Source organism: Trachypithecus francoisi, unplaced genomic scaffold (assembly GCF_009764315.1).
Source record: "Trachypithecus francoisi isolate TF-2019V2 unplaced genomic scaffold, Tfra_2.0 Lachesis_group18, whole genome shotgun sequence".
NCBI classification, from domain to species: Eukaryota; Metazoa; Chordata; class Mammalia; order Primates; family Cercopithecidae; genus Trachypithecus; species Trachypithecus francoisi.
Window position 1 is genome coordinate 69,290,942 of NW_022681463.1, and position 18,885 is coordinate 69,309,826.

Sequence of the window (18,885 nt, forward strand, 5' to 3'; positions counted from 1 at the left end):
AACACATCTAGACATGTATACACACACACAAATGAAAATCCAGAAGTGTTGACCTTGGAACTCTAGCCATGAGATAGCAATACAAACTCACTGATTTTACATGGTTGTACTTTGTTTACCGCAATAGGTAATCCACTGAAAGCTGTGAACCAAAACTTGGGTAAAGCAATTTTCATAGCAGTTTGATTTTTTAAAAGGCCAAACCTCTCTGTACTCCAAAGAAAACTGGGGCCGAACATCACCAAAGGAGAACATCACATACTAACCAGGCTCAACCCTGCTTAGGATAGCAACACAAAAGCCTGGATAACATGCAACTCCATCCCACTTTTTCGTTCAACAGCAAACTCCAGATTCCAAACAACAGTAAGACCAAACAGTATTGCAAAAGTATATCATTTTACCAAATTCAAACACAATCCAACTGCTACAGCAACAAACAAGCCCCAAGAGTGTCCAAACTGAAACGCTTGGGTGCTTCCTCTCTCTATTAGTTAGGCTTGGTCAACTGCATACAAAAATTCCTTAGTAATTTCCCATATCGAGAGGAGCTGATCCAACTGTCCAGTACCTACAAAGGACACTCACTTGCCCGGACACAACATGCAATTACAAAAAAACCTCCAAGAATATTCATACTGAAACGGGGTGCTTCCCTCTGTCAGTCATTTGGGCTTGTTTAACCTACAAATGAAAATTCTTTTAAAGATTTTCCAAATAGAGAGGAGCAAATCCTTATGTCTGGGTCCACAAAGGACACTCACCTATATGGATGCAGATACAAGTTTCAAAGGCAGTTCTTTTTTTTTTTTTTTTTTTTTTTTGAGACAGAGTCTCGCTCTGTTGCCCAGGCTGGAGTGCAGTGGCCGGATCTCAGCTCACTGCAAGCTCCATCTCCCAGGTTTACGCCATTCTCCTGCCTCAGCCTCCCGTGTAGCTGGGTCTACAGGCGCCCGCCATCTCGCCCGGCTAGTTTTTTATATCTTTTAGTAGAGATGGGGTTTCACGTGTTAGCCAGGATGGTCTTGATCTCCTGACCTCGTGATCCACCCGTCTGGGCCTCCCGAAGTGCTGGGATTACAGGCTTGAGCCACCACGCCCAACCTCAAAGGCAGTTCTAATGAGGCAATCAGGAAGGTTGTCGGGGCTGGCTGTGGTGGGGCCAGAGAGGGACTGACACTCACCTTCAGCCAAAATTGGGCGGGCGGTTGCTTAGGATGGCTTCTGAGACTCCCCGCCCACATCAGCTGAGTCACAAGCAACATGTTCCCTGTCAACTAACCAAAATCTGTTACGGAAACACTAGGGGTTTGGTCTGGGTCCTGCTGCTCACCTCACAGAAAGCCAATTACTGAGACAACAAGTATTGCCAAGGAAGAAGGCTTTAATTGGGTGCTGTAGCTGAGGAGAAGGGAGCTCAGTCTGGAATTCATCTCCCTGACTGGCTAAAACTAGGGGTTTATATAGCAGGGGAAAAAATGTAACAATGTGTAAGAAAATAGGAACTAGGGAGGGTCAAGGAAGCAATCATGATGAATGAGGGGTCCAGAGTCTAATCTCACTGTCTAGATGTGGTGATCTGGTGAGTTTCAGTTCTTTGATACATTTTTTTCCAGAGCCCTGAAGGTCCCTTCCTGAGGAAGGAACTCAGATAAAACAAGTGTAAGCTTCAAGCTTTAAGACCAGAAAGGTCAATTTCACTGTTTATCCAAAAGAACAGTCTGTGGGACTATTGGGTTGGTTTCAATTTGCTCATGTATTTTTGTTGTTCTTTCCTACCCATAGATCAAGATTTACCAACATTGGCACTATTGACATTTTAGGGTAGGTTGATTTTTGTTGTTGTTGTTATGGGAGGCTGTCCTGTGCTTGGTTGGATGTTTAACAGAATGTTTATCCAATAGCATTCAGATGCCAGTAGCATCCCCCATTTTGACAAACAAAAATGCCCCCAGATATTTCGTGATGTCCCCTTTGAGACAAAAATAACCCTTCTTGAAATTTACTACTTTCTGGCCGGGCGCGGTGGCTCAAGCCTGTAATCCCAGCACTTTGGGAGGCCGAGACGGGTGGATCACGAGGTCAGGAGATCGAAACCATCCTGGCTAATACGGTGAAACCCCGTCTCTACTAAAAAAAATACAAAAAACTAGCCGGGTGAGGTGGCAGGCATCTGTAGTCCCAGCTACTCGGGAGGCTGAGGCAGGAGAATGGCGTGAACCCGGGGGACGGAGCTTGCAGTGAGCTGAGATCCGGCCACTGCACTCCAGCCTGGGCGACAGAGCGAGACTCCATCTCAAAAAAAAAAAAAAAAAAAAAAAAGAAATTTACTACTTTAGATTCAGATTTCCACATGTTACATCCCTTGAGCCTGAAGAACTTTCTGTAGCATTTCTCTTAGCGCCGGTCTGCTAGTGATGAATATTGTTGCCATTATTCTGCAAATGTCTTTATTCTGTCCTTGTTTTGAAGTACATTTTCACTGAATATAGAATCTTGGCTTGATATATTTTTCTTTCATCACTTTTTTCCTGTCCCATTCTCCTTTTCTTCCAGTTTCACGTTAGACTTCTTGATATTGTCCAAGAGGTCACTGAGGTGCAGTTTCTTTTTTCTTTTTTTTTCTTCTGCAGCTGGATCATTCTCTTTGTCTTCAGGTTCACTGACCCATCACCAGTTTGCCGTTAAGTTCATCCAGTGAATTTTTTATTTCAGATATTATGCTTTTTAGTTCTAGATTTTCCATTTGTTCCCTTGTTTTATTATCTGCTGATATTACCTGTGTGTTCATTTATTATGACCATATTTTCTCTTAAATCCTTAAACATGTTTTAAAAAGTTTATAATAGTCTCCTGATTATTCTAAATCTGGGTTACTGTGGGTTTGGTTTCAGTTGACTGCTTTTTCTCTTTAATAGTGGTCACATTTCCCCGTTTCATTACGGATCTAGTAAGTTTGACTCGTATACTGTATATTTTGGGAGATGAGGTGTAAAGACTGAATTCTATTATCTTCCTTGAAAGGATATTGACTTTTGGTATTAATGGTACTTAACTTAGCTGGGCTCCAAACTTTGTCTCCTGTGTTGGGCAGCAGCTGAAATTGCTTGTTTCTTTCAACCCTGTGTCTTTTCAGGAACTGCAAGGAGAATGTTATGGTTAGATTGGAGTGAGGAAGGGGTAGAGTACTGAAAGGTGAAGTCAGAGAGGTGATCTTTGTTGAGAGCCATTTTGGTAGAGTGCTGGAAGTAAAAGCCTGATTAGAGTGGGCATAAGAGAGAATGGCAGGAAAAAAATTTGGTACAAGGAGTTTAAGCACAGGGGTTGGCAATTAATAAGTATTTTATTTAGGCTTTGTGGATCACATATAGTTTTTGGTGCTGCTGTTTTTCTTCTTGTTCTTCTCCTTCTTTTCCCCTTTTGTCTTCATAATCCTTTAAAAGTGTAAAACCCATTCTTATCTTATAGGCCATTTGAAAAACAGGCACAGGTTGGGCTCATTTGCTCATACTTTTAATCCTGGCATTTTGAGAGGCTGAGGCAGGTGGATTACTTGAGGTCAGGAGTTCGAGACCAGCCTGGTAAAACATGGCAAACCCTATCTCTACTAAAACTACAAAAATTATTTGGGTGTTGTGGTGCATACCTGTATTCCCAGCTACTCTGAAGGCTGAGGCATGAGAATCGCTTGAACCTGGGAGGTGGAGGTTGAAGTGAGATGAGATCACGCCACTGCACTCTAGTCTAGGTGTGAGAGCGAGACTCTGTCTCAAAAAGAAATAAAAATAAAAACAGGCACAGGTCAAATTTGGCCATAGTTTGCTCACCCTTCTGTTTCTTTTTTCCCCCAGAAACCTTGTTCTGAGGCCCCTCTTTTAATTAGACAAATCTTCAAGGAGTTGCTGTGTAGTGAAGAGTAAGGAGGAGATAGGAGTTAAAAGATTTTTTTTTCTCTTTGTTAAGGTGAGGAAATAAAACTGTTTTAGCAAGTTGGCAAGATTTAGCCAATAGGGGGAGGCAGGTTTATAATGTAGGGGAGACAGAATTGCTGGAACAATATTTTTGAGTAGAAGAAACTGGATGGGATATGGGGCCCAAGTGATGGGGTTAGCTAGGAACAAGGATAGTTAATTTTTGACAATTTTTAAATAATGTAAAATATTTTTGAGGTTTTCTTTTTCTTTATCTAGTGCATAGTATGGATGTAGACCCAATAACTTTGATGGGGCAGTTTTAATTCCCAAATATTCTTTTTTTTTTTTTTTTTTTCTGAGACGGAGTCTTGCTCTGCCGCCCAGGCTGGAGTGCAGTGGCTGGTTCTCAGCTCACTGCAAGCTCCGCCTCCTGGGTTTACGCCATTCTCCTGCCTCAGCCTCCCGAGTAGCTGGGACTACAGGCGCCCGCCTCATCGCCCGGCTAGTTTTTTGTATTTTTTAGTAGAGACGGGGTTTCACCGTATTAGCCAGGATGGTCTCGATCTCCTGACCTCGTGATCCGCCCGTCTCGGCCTCCCAAAGTGCTGGGATTACAGGCTTGAGCCACCACGCCCGGTCAAATTCCCAAATACTCTTTTTTAAAGAACAGTTTGAATTCATAGTGAACATAAATTGAAATACTTTCATTAAGTAACAAAGTTAAAATGTGTCTTTTCCCTAAATGAAAGACCATCTGATTATTTGATACTTTACTGTATCTGTCTTGAAATTGAAGTCATTTTCTCTTTTTCCCTTCAAAGTATTGTGTATGGATGCAAAGATCAATTTTGACTCTAATTCAGCCTATCGCCAAAAGAAAATCTTTGATCTACAAGACTGGACCCAGGAAGATGAAAGGGACAAAGACGCTGCTCAGGCAAATCTCAACTACATTGGCCTCGATGGAAATATAGGCTGCCTAGGTACCATGTGTTTTTATGTTAGAACTGGATTCACTAAGTTTAATTTGGATTTACTAAGTTTAATTTATTTTCTCTATGTTTGTTGCTTATACAAATCATTTCCCCCTATATAGTAAATGGTGCTGGTTTGGCTATGGCCACAATGGATATAATAAAACTTCATGGAGGGACTCCAGCCAACTTCCTTGATGTTGGTGGTGGTGCTACAGTCCATCAAGTAACAGAAGCATTTAAGCTTATCACTTCAGATAAAAAGGTAAGGGCAGGGCTTGATATATTTTTATATCATGTAAATGTATAAAATAAATACATATAAAAATGTATATTTTTATATTTTAGAATTCATATATATGTCTTTTAATATATGTATTTTGAGTCTTTTTTGCTGTCGTATCTTTTTTGCAATTCACCAAAACTCTTCTGAACACTCATTTTAATGTTTGTGTAATCTGTCATTATAGATGTGCCATAATTTAGAACTATGTGTTTATTAATGATTATCAAAGTACAAGGGATGTGAAGTATCATAATTCAAAAGACATATATATTATTAATCACTAGGTATTTGTTAAGGAGTGTATCATTGTGTGGCCAATGTAAGACTTACAAAAAAGATAATAATCTCTGTGGAACTATTCTTACTGGATTTAGACCGAGAATTCTTTATTGATAGGGATCATACCTTACTAACTGTTGCTTCTCCTAGTGTCTGGTATAATGCCTAGTACATATGTAGGTCATTAATCAGTATTTATTATTGATGATGGTGCTGACAATGTATATTTTTATTTGTGGTGTTAGACTGTAGAATTGTTTAAAATATAAATTTACTTCACTGCCTTTCCCTTTGAGCCTACAGCCTTATTTTCCATATTTATTAATTTTGCAAAGAGGATTAAACTAAAATGAGATGTAAAATGTGCATTATTTCCCTTGTTTAGTAATTACTAAAATTAGTAATCAGTAAACATTTTATTGGAACTATATTTCTATAGCTTCTTTTGACTTAAACTTGAGAAGCAGAGTATTAAAGACAATCTAATTATGTAACTGTTGAGTACTTACTACTAGAATTGAGTACTTACAACTAGAATTAGAATTCTAGTTGTTTATTTTTCTGAGCATGGCTTTTAGGGCCCAGGTGCAAGAATGGAGAAAAGTATATGAAGAGTTACAGTGTAGGGGACTGATGTGATGGGCATCAGAGTTGGAAACAGAACGGGAACCCAGGGTGTCAATGTGGATAGTATTGAAGTGGCCATATATTTTGTGATGGTCACTATGCTTGGACTTGGGAATACGTGAGCCCTTCTCTTAAGTTACTTATAGTTTTACTGGGGTGATCGACAAAAAGTAGTGCTGTTCTTCCACAGAAGAACAGAAGATAGGCAAAAACTGGGAGAATTAGGGTGGCCTTCACTGAATGGATGATACCTTGAGCTGTCTTGAAAATTAAATGAGGGCAAGAGGAAGAAAATATGCAAAGACATGGAATCCAGAGAGGGCCATTATGTTCATGGGGTGATAAGATGCTTATGTGTAAGAATAAGGCATTATTGAGATAAATGATAAGAGATAATGTTGGCAAATTGTGACCACATTTGTGAAGATCCCTATTATCTGTAGTTAAGGAGTTTGGATTTTAACTCCCTACCCCAGCACATACACAAATGCATATATCTATCCCCTGCCTTTTTGTTTTTTATTTTAAAGAAAATTTTAAAAGAAGATTAGTAGGCAGTGAAATGAAGAGTAGGGAAACACTGACTCACAGGAGAGATCAATTTCAAAGAGAATTCATAATGAATGAATTCTCATGGAAATTCGCATGGAAGAGATAAAGGCAATATCAGTACGAATGAAGAAAAGAAACAAAGAAACCTAATTTAGAGGCATTTCTGAGATACGGGAGATAGGGTCATTAAATCCTTTTTTTTTTCCTTCTTTTCTGGGAACCCCGTAGAAGGGTTGGTTAAGTTAACGTTAGGACTTTGGGCTGGGGAGAATCATTGTGTGGTGATGCCTTTCATGCTGTCAGAGGCAAAGTCGAGGAATAGGTATTTCTGAATGTCAAGTTTGGATTGTGGTGACTATATCTAGTAGACGGTGGGTTGAAAAGATATTGTACTTCCTATAGTGGAGAATAAAGTCTTAGGAGTTGGTGAGGTGATCCATGCAAATGAGATGAGGAACCAAGAATGGAACCTGGCCCCTCCATTCTTGTTGAAGGGTTGAATAGAGAAGGAAAACCCAAATGAAAAACAGAGAACAAATGACAGATAGGAGCAGATCGGGAGAGAGTGGTTACATTGAAGGACCAAGGTGAAGAGTTTTGAGAAGTAAGGCATTGGGAAATAATGTCAAATGCTGTAGGACCATTCAGACAGAGTAAGAACTGAAAGAGGTGAGTATGAACCTTAATAAGAATAGTAGAAGACATGGGGGCATAGGCCAGATTGTAATGGAATGATTTGACGAGGAATTGAAGGAATAGAGACATCCAGGAGAGATTACTCTTCTAGGACTTTTTTTTTTTTTTTTACAAAGGTATGGAAGGGATGCAGTGCTATCAGTCTAAGGCAGTAGGATTGAGGAGAGTTTTGTGGTGTATGTTTTCTTGCTTGTTTAGAAGATCAAGAAGATGAGCTGTTTCTAGTTGGAGGAAGAGAAGAGATTTGAAAATAAAGAGAGTGAATGTAGCTAGAGGGGTGAAGACCTGGAGGAAATACAATATAATAAATAGATGGAGATAATTATCTGTCCAGGTTAGCTTTGGAAAGGTGGTTACTCCTTTCCTGAGGTGCTACTAGAGAAAGGAAGGTTGTATGCTGAAAGTTAGAGAGCTTGCATGGGATAGGAGGCTTATGAAGAGAGTTAGAGATAGGAGGCAGACTACTAAGTTGAGGATTGCTGATGAATCATTATTTTATTGCTCTTCAGGTTATGCTAGTGTTTCCAGTTTTGTTTTCAGTTTTTACCTTTTTACTTTTCCTTGAATAAACTATGGCTGGAATCATCCAAAGAGGTATAGTTTGAAGTAGGATGGCAGAGGAATAGGTAGGACAGAATTGAGCATGCAGGTGGCAGTGACATTGAATTGCTCAGCCATGTGTTCCAGGCTCTATAATGAAGAAAGTCAGATCCATTGAGAGCTGATAGAGTTGAAGATTAAAGATTGATTGAGGGACTAGAGGCTTTTAAGAGGAAAAGATAGTGTTTGATAGAGCTAGAGGTAAAAGGCATTAAAGTGAAAGGGGAAGGAGGTTGAGTAGAGAATGAGATTTATACATTTAATATTCTAGAGACACTCATTCTGACCTAGTCCAGGATTTATCTATGGTAGTAATTCTTTTAAATTGACTACAGGTGAAAGTGGCTTGGTAAAGATCCAAGAGCTTTAAGGCTGGAGTGTTAGATGGTGCCTGGCGGTGAATGTGGAAACTATCCAGAATGAGGTGAGAGGGAGAGAGATGGGAGATGCCAAAGGCTACTATGAGTTCTAGTCTATGTGAATTCCAGAGCTTCATTTCTTGAAGATCTGCTAATAATAGTGGTAAGGTAAAGAATGTATAGTATAGCTCAACCCTTTTCATGTCATGGCATTCACAGAAGATATTTCAATGAGGCCTTGGAGGTAGATGGAGAAGATTGCTTTTAGTCAGAGTCCACTGGCCCTGAAGCTTCTGCTGCCCCAGAACATTCCTAGCTGCCCCAAGAATTGAGGGAAACGATACTTTGGTGTACCTACAACCCGTTTTAATCTCACTGTTTGAGAATCCCTGGTGTAGCTGAGTGAACTAAACCTCTTTTTTAAAAGATGAGATTATTTGGAAAGGATAGGAGAACACTGATTCAGAACTGTCATTGTGATGTTGAAAGAATGCTGACCCAAACAGGTCCTGAGATTTGGATGTGAAATGTAGCCAAGAGAGGGCCATACAGGAGAAGTTGGGTGATTGTTAGGGCCTTGTTTGTGTGAAAAGTTGATTACATTGATGGGGATTGTTTTGCAGTGAGCAAGTCTATGCACGTGTGCCCCCAGAGGCCAAGGGATCTGAGAGGCCAAAGAAAGAGGCTGGCAAATCCAGTTCTCAGAAAGAAACTAAATTTATATGGTGACTTAGAAACAGAAACTATGGGATGGGTGGCTGCAAGATGGTGGATCCCCACACTTACCCTCCAGAAAGTATCCTTTATATAGTGAGCTTTTTTTCTTGGTGACACGTGTACCGCTGGTCATGTCTCAGACTCTCTTGTCAAACTTGTGGCCATTGGTGAAGTTGGATAAACATCTTTATGAGGAGTCATTTATGCTACAGGCATTGTTTCTTTGTAAGGGTTATCTATGTTACAGGCAGTGTTTCTTGACCTTGCTGCAGAAGGCCTTGCTCTGCAGGAGTTAAACATGGCTCATTATGGCAGTTTTCCTTCAAGATGGTGTTACTCTTGCCACACAACACACCCCATTCCTGCAAGGATAGATGAGGAAATGATAGGTGATGAACACTAAATTGGAGATCTTGCACATGAGCCTATCTTATAATATGATCTGGGGGTAGTCATGTTGGTGAATGGCCAAGTTTAACAGGAGAAAGTAAATGGAATTAGATAGTCTTGTTCATATGGGATATAGTAGAGAAGGAAATGTGAACTAGGTATTGAAATTACCCAAGGAGGTGGAAATAAGTTCTGGTGGGCAGTGGACTACACAGACTTCAATAAAGAGAGCTAGAGGAGGGTATGGTGGTTTGGTTTGAAAATCTTTCTATCAAATTAATGTTTATCATGAAGCACATACACTAGTATTTTGGGGGGAAAAGAATTTACATTTCTTTTAAATTTTAATCTATCAGAACACTTTATTCATAGGTACTGGCTATTCTGGTCAACATTTTTGGAGGAATCATGCGCTGTGATGTTATTGCACAGGGTATAGTCATGGCAGTAAAAGGTTTGGAAATTAAAATACCTGTTGTGGTACGGTTACAAGGTGAGTGTAAAAGGTATCTTGCAATTGTTCCTAATTCTTTAAAAGTTCACAATTCCATGGAGCTCAGTTCATTAAAACATAGTTTTTGAATAGCTGTGTCTTTGAAAGCATTATGCAATACGAAATTTAAAACTATAGTTTTTAAAAAAATGTTAACATTGGGGCAAAAATGTTTACACTTTTGCTTGGTATAATTTGATACACATTTTCTTTGTTGTGATTTGTCTTGAATTCTGACTTGCCTGAATTACTAAGCAAGTCAGAATTATTGTAAGGCAAAATATTTTATAAGATAACCTGGGCTTTTACAGTATTTTCTTTGGTTTAGAAGCATTTATGCTAAATAATGGAAGTCTCCTCTGTTGAGGTTTCATTCTTGTACCATGTTTTGGCAAACATTTTAAAATGCTTTTGTGTGTGTATTTAAAACATTTATATTTGCATAAATCATTTACAGGTACACGAGTCGATGATGCTAAGGCACTGATAGCGGGAAGTGGACTTAAAATACTTGCTTGTGATGACTTGGATGAAGCTGCTAGAATGGTAAATGGGCCATGTTAATCTAAAGATAATTTATAAACACAGATTCTAAAACGAAGCTAATTATTCATGCAGCTAATAATTTGTGCTTCAGCTAAATATTATGAGTGTTATGAATGGTTAAAGAAAACGATTATTTATGACTCTTGCTGAAAGATGTTAAGGCAGACTTTATTCAGAGGGACTGTTGCAATAAGCATAGAGACTACTGCAGTGGAGTTTTGCAGTAGGGGAGAAAGATTGGGCCCAACTCCAAATACAACAAGGAAAAGTGGGAATTTATAACCAAGGAAGAGGGTGGGGGCAGTGGATGAAAAGTTACTAAAAGGATGCAATATGGGTAAGGGAGGACCCTGGCTAAACTGACTTAAGCAAGATTCTTGCTAAAATTGGACTATGCAGGGACAAATACAGAAGTCCAAAAGTTAGGACCAAGTTGAGAAGAGTTCAGAGTAGCCTTTGGGAGGCTGAGACAGGAGGATTGTGTATCTATCTATCTATCTGTATTCGATAAATATATATTGAAAAAACAAAAGGGTTTGGTCAAGGAGAGATTCTTTGTTAGAACGTCTTATACCTGTGATCATCTTAAACAACGGTCAGCTCCTGCCCAATCTTGTTTCTTGTTTTGTCTGTATTCTTACTTCAACTGTGATTATTTTCAAGCAAATCCCAGACATTGTATCATTTCTTATATTTCATCATGCATCTATAAAAGATACAGATATTGATAATAGTATATTTGTTTTAGGTGGGGTAATGGTATTATGGTTGTGTTTTATAAAAAATAATATAGTCTTTGAAATTTCTGAGTCTCTCATATCTTTTGTTTAAGTTCTTTGTTAGGATCAGAATAAGTCTCTGCATTGCAGTTGGTTAATATGTCACTAAGTTTCTTAATCTGTTGGTTTCCCCTTTTAAAAAGAAAAGCATTTTCTGTGGTTTATTTGTTGAAAAATCCAGGTTGATGGTACTGTTAAGTTTCTCGTAGTCTGGATTTTAATGGTTGCATCTTTAGGGTGTCATTCATTTACTATGATCTCTGCCCTCTCTATGTTCTCTGCCGTCTGTATTTCCTATAAACCGAGAGTTCAGTCTATAGGCTTGACCATATTCATATTTGATTTTGGGGAGCAGGGAACAAGAATATTTCATAGTAGGTGTTGGTGAATTTCATCAAAACGTATACAATGTTTGAACATTTCTTTTTGTGGTATTACTAGCCATTGACATCATAGCTTAGATCCAGTATTTTGTTTGTGTTGCAAAGCGGTGCTGTTGTAATTCTGTCATTCTTCACTTACTATTTTGCATAGGAAAAGTAGGATAATTACCTGATTGTTTGCCTTTATTGACCAATTTCCAAAATAATGTTTGTTCTATTATGTCCAATAAAGGTGACCTAGGCTTTGTTTTTTGTTTTTTGGTTTTTTTTTTTTGTATCTTGTTTACTTTTTGTTTTCAGGTGTGTGTGTGTGTGTGTGTGTGTGTGTGTGCGCGTACACATGCATGCACGTGTGTGTTCCACTGGCATACTGTTTTGAACTTTTGACTTAAACATTTGATGTAGTTCAGTTCATATAAGTTGTGATTGATTGAAATTCTCCAACCTTTGGCCTTTGGGAACCTCTCTTCAGGTTAATTGCTGCATCCTTCTGACATGCCCTCTATCTGGTATGATAAAATGTTTCAGGCTCATCTTTACATTTCTTGAGTCAGAACTTGAATGGGCCAAATGGTATTTAGAGACCACAATTTGGGCCTTAAGAGTATTCATAGATACTGGGTTGATTATTGTTTCTGAGCTTTTTAAATGGCGAGTCTGAGAAAACAGGTATTTTTTAAAGAGATGATATTTGAGTTCATACTGGTATTTTCAGTGCAAGTCCAGGAGTATAGATTTTTTTCTTTTTTTTTTTTTTTTTTGAGACGGAGTCTCGCTCTGTCGCCGAGGCTGGAGTGCAGTGGCTGGATCTCAGCTCACTGCAAGCTCCGCCTCCCGGGTTTGTGCCATTCTCCTGCCTCAGCCTCCCGAATAGCTGGGACTGCAGGCGCCTGCCACCTTGCTTGGCTAGTTTTTTTTGTATTTTTTAGTAGAGATGGGGTTTCACTGTGTTAGCCAGGATGGTCTTGATTTCCTGACCTCGTGATCCGCCTGTCTCGGCCTCCCAAAGTGCTAGGATTACAGGCTTGAGCCACCGCGCCCGGCTGGATTTTTTTCTTATCTGACATCTATTTGTGCCTTCTTTCATGCCATACTATCGTAATTATTCATTTGGTTTGTCCCTTAGTACAGATATGACAGTTTTATAATAATACCACCAGTCTGATTACTGAAAGCAATTATATCTGCATTTCTTTCTGTCCTTTTGGGTATGTCCCACAACTTACTAGATTTTAAAATTCATGTGAAATAATTCTCTGTGTGTTTTGCCTCAGTTTAATATAGTTTCATTGTTTTTAAAGGGATTGCTTTAAAAAAAAAAAAAACCTTTTGTTCTATATTTTATATTTACATGATTCTAAAGTTGAAAGTATAGAACAAGGTATTATCAGGGAATCTAGCTTTTATATATTTCCCTCTTTCCTTCTTCCCCAACAGGCAACCTTTTTATCTTTCTTTTTTTTCTTTTTAAGAAAGTTTTGGTTTATCTTTCCACTTTTTAAAAACGTAAGCTAATTATATGTATATAACTCTGTGTATGTGTACAGTAGTCCCCTCTTATCTGCAGGGAATATATTGCAAGACCCCCAGGGGGTGCCTGAATCACAGTACCACACCCTGTTTGTACTATGCTTCTTCCTATACATATATACCTTTGATAAAGTTTATGTATTAGACACAGTAACAGATTAACAACAACTAATAATAAAGTAGAACAATTATAACAATATACTATGACAAATGTGAATGTGGTCTCTCAAAATATCTTACTGTTCTATACTCACCTTTGTGGTGATAATGAGATGATAAAATGCTTACTTGGTGAGATGAAGTGAGGTGAATGATGAAGGCATTGTGACATAGTGTTAGGTTACTACTGACCTAATGGTGTAGCAGAAGGAGAATCATCTGCTTTGGTTCGTCCTGGATCATTGAGCCATGATGTTGATAGTTGGATGTCGAGAGCAGATAATGTTGATGACTAATGGAAGATAGTTTATACAGCGTGGATACGCTGGGCATAGAGATGGTTCACATTCCACTTGGAGCAGGATGGTGCAAGATTTCATCACACTTCTCAGAGCAACACACAGTTTAAAACTTAATGACTTTTTTATTTGTTGAATTTCTCATTTAAAATTTTTGGACCATAGTTGACTGCAGGTAACTGAAACTGTAGAAAGTGAAATTGTGGATAAGGGGAGACTTTGTGTGTGTGTGTGTGTGTATATGTGTGTGTGTGTGTGTGTCTCCCTTTTCCCACTTTAATGGTAATGTATACTTTGTTTCTTTTACTTAACGATAAGGTGTATCAGAGAACACTTCATAGTAGATACAGAGAGATGAGAATTTTTTTTTCCCTATCTTTTTTTTGTGTGTGATGGAGTCTGGCTCTGTCTCCCAGGCTGGAGTATAGTGGCATAATCTCGGCTCACTGCAAGCTCCGCCTCCTGGGTTCACGCCATTCTCCTGCCTCAGCCTCCCGAGTAGCTGGGACTACAGGCACCTGCCACCACGCCTGGCTAATTTTTTGTATTTTTAGTAGAGACAGGGTTTCACCGTGTTAGCCAGGATGGTCTCGATCTCTTGACCTCGTGATCCACCTGCCTTTGCCTCCTGAAGTGCTGGGATTACAGGCGTGAGCCACCGCGCCCAGCCGAGATGAGAGTTTTTTATTGTCTTCCCTTCCATTATGTTTATAGACATTTCATTGAACACTCAAACACTCTTTGGGCTCTATAGCTTAATCAGTAGTAGACTTGAATTTTTTTTTTTTGATACAGAGTCTTGCTCTGTTACCTAGGCTGGAGTACAGTGGCGTGATATCAGCTCACTGTAACCTTTGCCTCCTGGGTTCAAGCGGTTCTTGTGTCTCAGCCTCCTGAGTAGCTGGGACTACAGGCATGTGCCACCATTCCCAGCTAATTTTTTTTTTCTTTTTTTGAGACGGAGTTTCGGTCTCGTTGCCCAGGCTGGAGTGCAGTGGTGTGATTTCCCAGCTAATTTTTTTTTTTCTTTTTTTGAGACGGAGTTTCGGTCTTGTTGCCCAGGCTGGAGTGCAGTGGTGTGATCTCGGTTCACTGCAACCTCCATCTCCCAGGTTCAAGTGATTCTCCTGCCTCAGCCTCCCAAGTAGCTGGGATTACAGGATGTACCACCATACCTGGCTAATTTTGTATTTTTAGTAGAGACAGGGTTTCACCATGTTGGTCAGGCTGGTCTCGAACTCCTGACTTTGTGATCCACCTGCCTTGGCCTCCCCAAGTGCTGGGATTACAGGTATGCGCTACCGCACCTGGCCTTGTATTTTTAGTAGAGAGAGAGTTTTGCCATGTTGACCAGGCTGGTCTCGAACTCCTGATCTCATATGATCCACCCACCTCGGCCTTCCAAAGTGCTGGGATTACAAGCATGAGCCCCCACACTTAGCCAGACTCTTGAATTTGCTGAGTTAATGTGATGTCATTTCACAAAAGTAATAAAAGTCTTTTGTCCTTCTTTGGGAAAGTACTTACTAGTAAATGAAATTTAACTCTAGAGACAGAAGAATTTAAACTTAAATCTGAGTTAAAATTAAAGATTTTAATCAAGGGAATAGTAGGAGAAAATATTTCAGAAAGCCTGTTTTGACTTTGAGATGTGGGATATATTGAAGGGAAGAAAGGAGAGATAGTAGGAGTCTATCTAGTGCAATACTTAGATATGAGAAAAGGTGAAGGTAATAAATAGGTTATAACTTGCCTCTGAAAGTACACTTTTTTGGAATGAAAGCTTGAATTAAGAAAAGCTTGGAGGACATGGAAAAGAAGGAGATCTTGATCTCCTTGCAGGACCTTGATCAAATAGGTCATGAGAGGTAAAAGTGGAACAGTTGATTTAAGTTGTGACTACAGTGTTTTTATTGACTGGGAGATTATAGAAGTCATAACAATAATATTGGATGAGATGATGATGATATTAGCAGTTACTGCTGTTTATTGAGTATGCGTGCAATGTTCAGCTGTTTTCTTCAAGGATTATCTCATTTAATATGAGTTTGGTGATAAAATTTCCATTTTTACAGATGAAGAAACAGGCTAGATTAGTTAACTTATTCAAGGTTATATGTCATAAGCATCAGAGGGGGGATTTGAATCCAAGATATCTAACTTCAAAGCCTTTTCTTAACTCTTTTACTGGGGAAGAGAGAAGCTGAATTTGTTTTTTTGGTCTTAGACCTGTCTAAATTTGTATGATTTGTGTGGTAACAGGTGGATATTTTTAGACGGGTTGTAGAGGGAATTGGAACTCAGGGTAGCAATTATCAACTTACTGACAAAAAGTAAAGTACTAACTACTAGACCCAAACTTCTGTCCCAATATTTTAAGTTAAGATTGTATACGTATTTCAAAACAAAAATTTTTTTTTCCTTTTTTCTTTTTTTAGACAGAGCAAAACAAATTTTTATTTAGCTGTGCTCTGAATTGTGGAGTATCCAACAGAGACACTCACTGTTTCTGTCTTTAAGATAAAATTTAGAATACGATATATATATATACACACACACACACATTTTATACACACATATATAGTCTGATATAATACATATGTATAATCCTATCAGGTGGTATAGCATCTTAATCAGAAAGTATTTAATTGAAGTTTGGGCTATGAAGAGTGTCAGACTTGATTATCCTTTGAGAGTGTCATTTGCTTATAAGAACGTAATGTGATTTATAGTGATGTCAGAATAGCCCAGATGTTTTAAATGGAAAAGATTGAGTGTACATTAATTTTGCACTGACCTGTAGTTCTGAATTAACCTTTTTGTGAAAATTCTTCGTTCTTTTCTTTTAGGTTGTAAAGCTCTCTGAAATAGTGACCTTAGCGAAGCAAGCGCATGTGGATGTGAAATTTCAGTTGCCAATATGATCTGAAAACCCAGTGGATGACTGAAGGTGTTAAATGCGCTATAATCATTAAGAATACTGTGTTCTGTGTTACTGTTCTTTTTCTTTTTAGTGTGTGGAGACTGTAATTGCCATCTAGGCACACAAACATTTAAAAGGATTTGGTCTGCATTCAATTGTACCATTCTGAATGGACTGTTTGTACGAAGCATGTATAATGCAGTTATCTTCTTTTGTCGCAGCCGGTCTTTTTTGCTTCTCCTACAAAACATAACTTGCAATTTGCTGGTTTATTATTGTTGGATACAAAGTTCTTCATTGATAAGAGTCCTATAAATAAGATAAATATGAAGATAAAGCTTTATTCTTTAGTGTTAAAATACAGTATATTTAATAACTAGCCTCATTAGTAGAGCAGTATATTAAAACTGTTTTATGTAAAAAGTGTTTATCTTCAGCACCAAATACATAAATGTATCAGTCACTATTTATAAACAGAGCTTTCAAACACTCCTCAGAATATTCTTCTAAGTATTTTGATGAAGTAACTTTGTAATTATTTGAACATTGTTTTAATCATTAAGAAACACTGATTAACTGCAAGTCTTCATGATTCTGTCATATTATGAAGCACCTATAGGTTTGTTGCAAATAAAGGCATATTAGCAAGGACTTGTAGACAAAATTAAGAATGTCAATTTAAGTTAATAAAAATCTCCCAATATGATTTGGATTAATGACTTTTGTTTGCTTGTTTTGAAGTTAACACAGTAGAAGTTGATGTGTTCATTATTGCAGTATAGAGGTCTAAGCACCAATTTGTAAATCATATACTTGCCATGACGGTTTTTGTTTTATTTTGTTTTGTTTTGTTTTTTTTGACTCAGGGTCTCACTCTGTCGCCCAAACTGGAGTGCAGTGGTATGATCATGCTCACTGCAACCTCTGCCTCCTAGGCTCAAGTGATCCTCCCATCTGAGCCTCCTAAGTAGCAGGGACTACAGGCACATGCCACGTTTTTGTTGTTGTTGTTGTTTCTTTTTTGTTTTTTTGGGGTAGAGACAGGATATCACTATGTTGCTTAGGCTGGTCTCTTACTCCGGAGCTCAAGTAATCCTCCTGCCTTTGCCTCCCAAAATGTTGAGATTACATGTATGAACCACTGCACCCAGCCGGAACCATACATATTATAGAGCTACTTATAGATAGATAGTTCACTGGAAATCTGCTATTTAGGTATATGCCATCTAGTGTACCCTCTAAAGGAAACGGGGGAGAATTGAATCCAAGATGCTTAACTATTTTGCTGGGGAAAAAAGAAGCTGAGTTTGTATTTTGATCTTGGGCATGTCTAAATTTGTATGATGTTTTTGTTTTTGTTTTTTGAGACGGAGTCTCATTCTTTTGCCCAGGCTGGAGTGCTGTGGCATGATTTTGGCTCACTGCAAGCCCCGCCTCCTGGGTTCACACCATTCTCTTGCCTCAGCCTCCCGAGTAGCTGGGACTACAGGCGCCTGCCACCATGCCCAGCTAATTTTTTGTGTTTTTAGTGGAGATGGGGTTTCACCATGTTAGCCAGGATGGTCTTGATCTCCTGACCTGGGGATCCGCCTGCTTTGGCCTCCCAAAGTGTGTATGATGTTTTATATGGTAACAGGTGGATATTTTTAGACAGATTGTAGTCACATTGTTCTTTCTGTCCATATATGTATATATGTGTGTGTGTGTATACATATTGACCTTTTGCTCACTGCATAAAACTTGGTAGTTAACTGATGCCATGGAAGGAAATATTGACCAAGCAGTAGACTATTTAACCATACTGATGGATTTGAGAACTTCTACCTATTGTGATGTTCTTAAAGTGTGATCAGATGTATATACTATGAGAGGCAGCATAACGTAGTGATTATGAGCACAGACTCTTTGAAAGTAGACTGCTTTGAATCTGGATCCACTACTTACTAGCTATGTGAGGGCTTCTTTTGTTTTTTGTTTTTTTGAGACAGGACCTCAGTCTGTCAACCAGGCTGGAGCACAGTGGCACAATCATGACTCAATGCAGCTTCAATCTCCTGGGTTCAAGTGATCCTCCTGCCTCAGCCACCTTTTGTAGCTGTGACTACGTGTGCATGCCACCATGCCCAGCTAATTTATTTTTTATAGAGATGGGGTCCTGCTACATTGCCTAGGCTGGCATCAAGTAGTCTTTCTGCTTTAGAATAAGTTTTGATGCTCGTGTCCCTCAGATTTCTTAGCTCTTTTCTTATCAGTGAAGTTTAGTAAGGGAAGAGAACAAAAATATGTGAGAGAATTTATATTTAGAAAACATAAAATATGCATTTTTAGCCAAATATATATTGGGTAGTTTACATATATATGACCCAGAGTATCAGAGCC

General features: G+C 38.7%; 1 protein-coding gene across 1 annotated transcript in view; it reads left to right on the forward strand.

Annotated features, from left to right (window-relative positions):
• SUCLA2 (succinate-CoA ligase ADP-forming subunit beta) overlaps nt 1-17,212 on the forward strand; it is a 66,110-nt gene extending 48,898 nt beyond the window's left edge. The window contains exons 7-11 of the mRNA XM_033176916.1: nt 4,736-4,897; nt 5,011-5,153; nt 9,767-9,887; nt 10,345-10,433; nt 16,433-17,212. Coding sequence (XP_033032807.1) covers nt 4,736-4,897; nt 5,011-5,153; nt 9,767-9,887; nt 10,345-10,433; nt 16,433-16,507 — 590 coding nt within the window. The 3' untranslated portion in view covers nt 16,508-17,212. The remainder of the gene's footprint in view (nt 1-4,735; nt 4,898-5,010; nt 5,154-9,766; nt 9,888-10,344; nt 10,434-16,432) is intronic.
• The last annotated feature ends 1,673 nt before the right edge of the window (nt 17,213-18,885 follow it).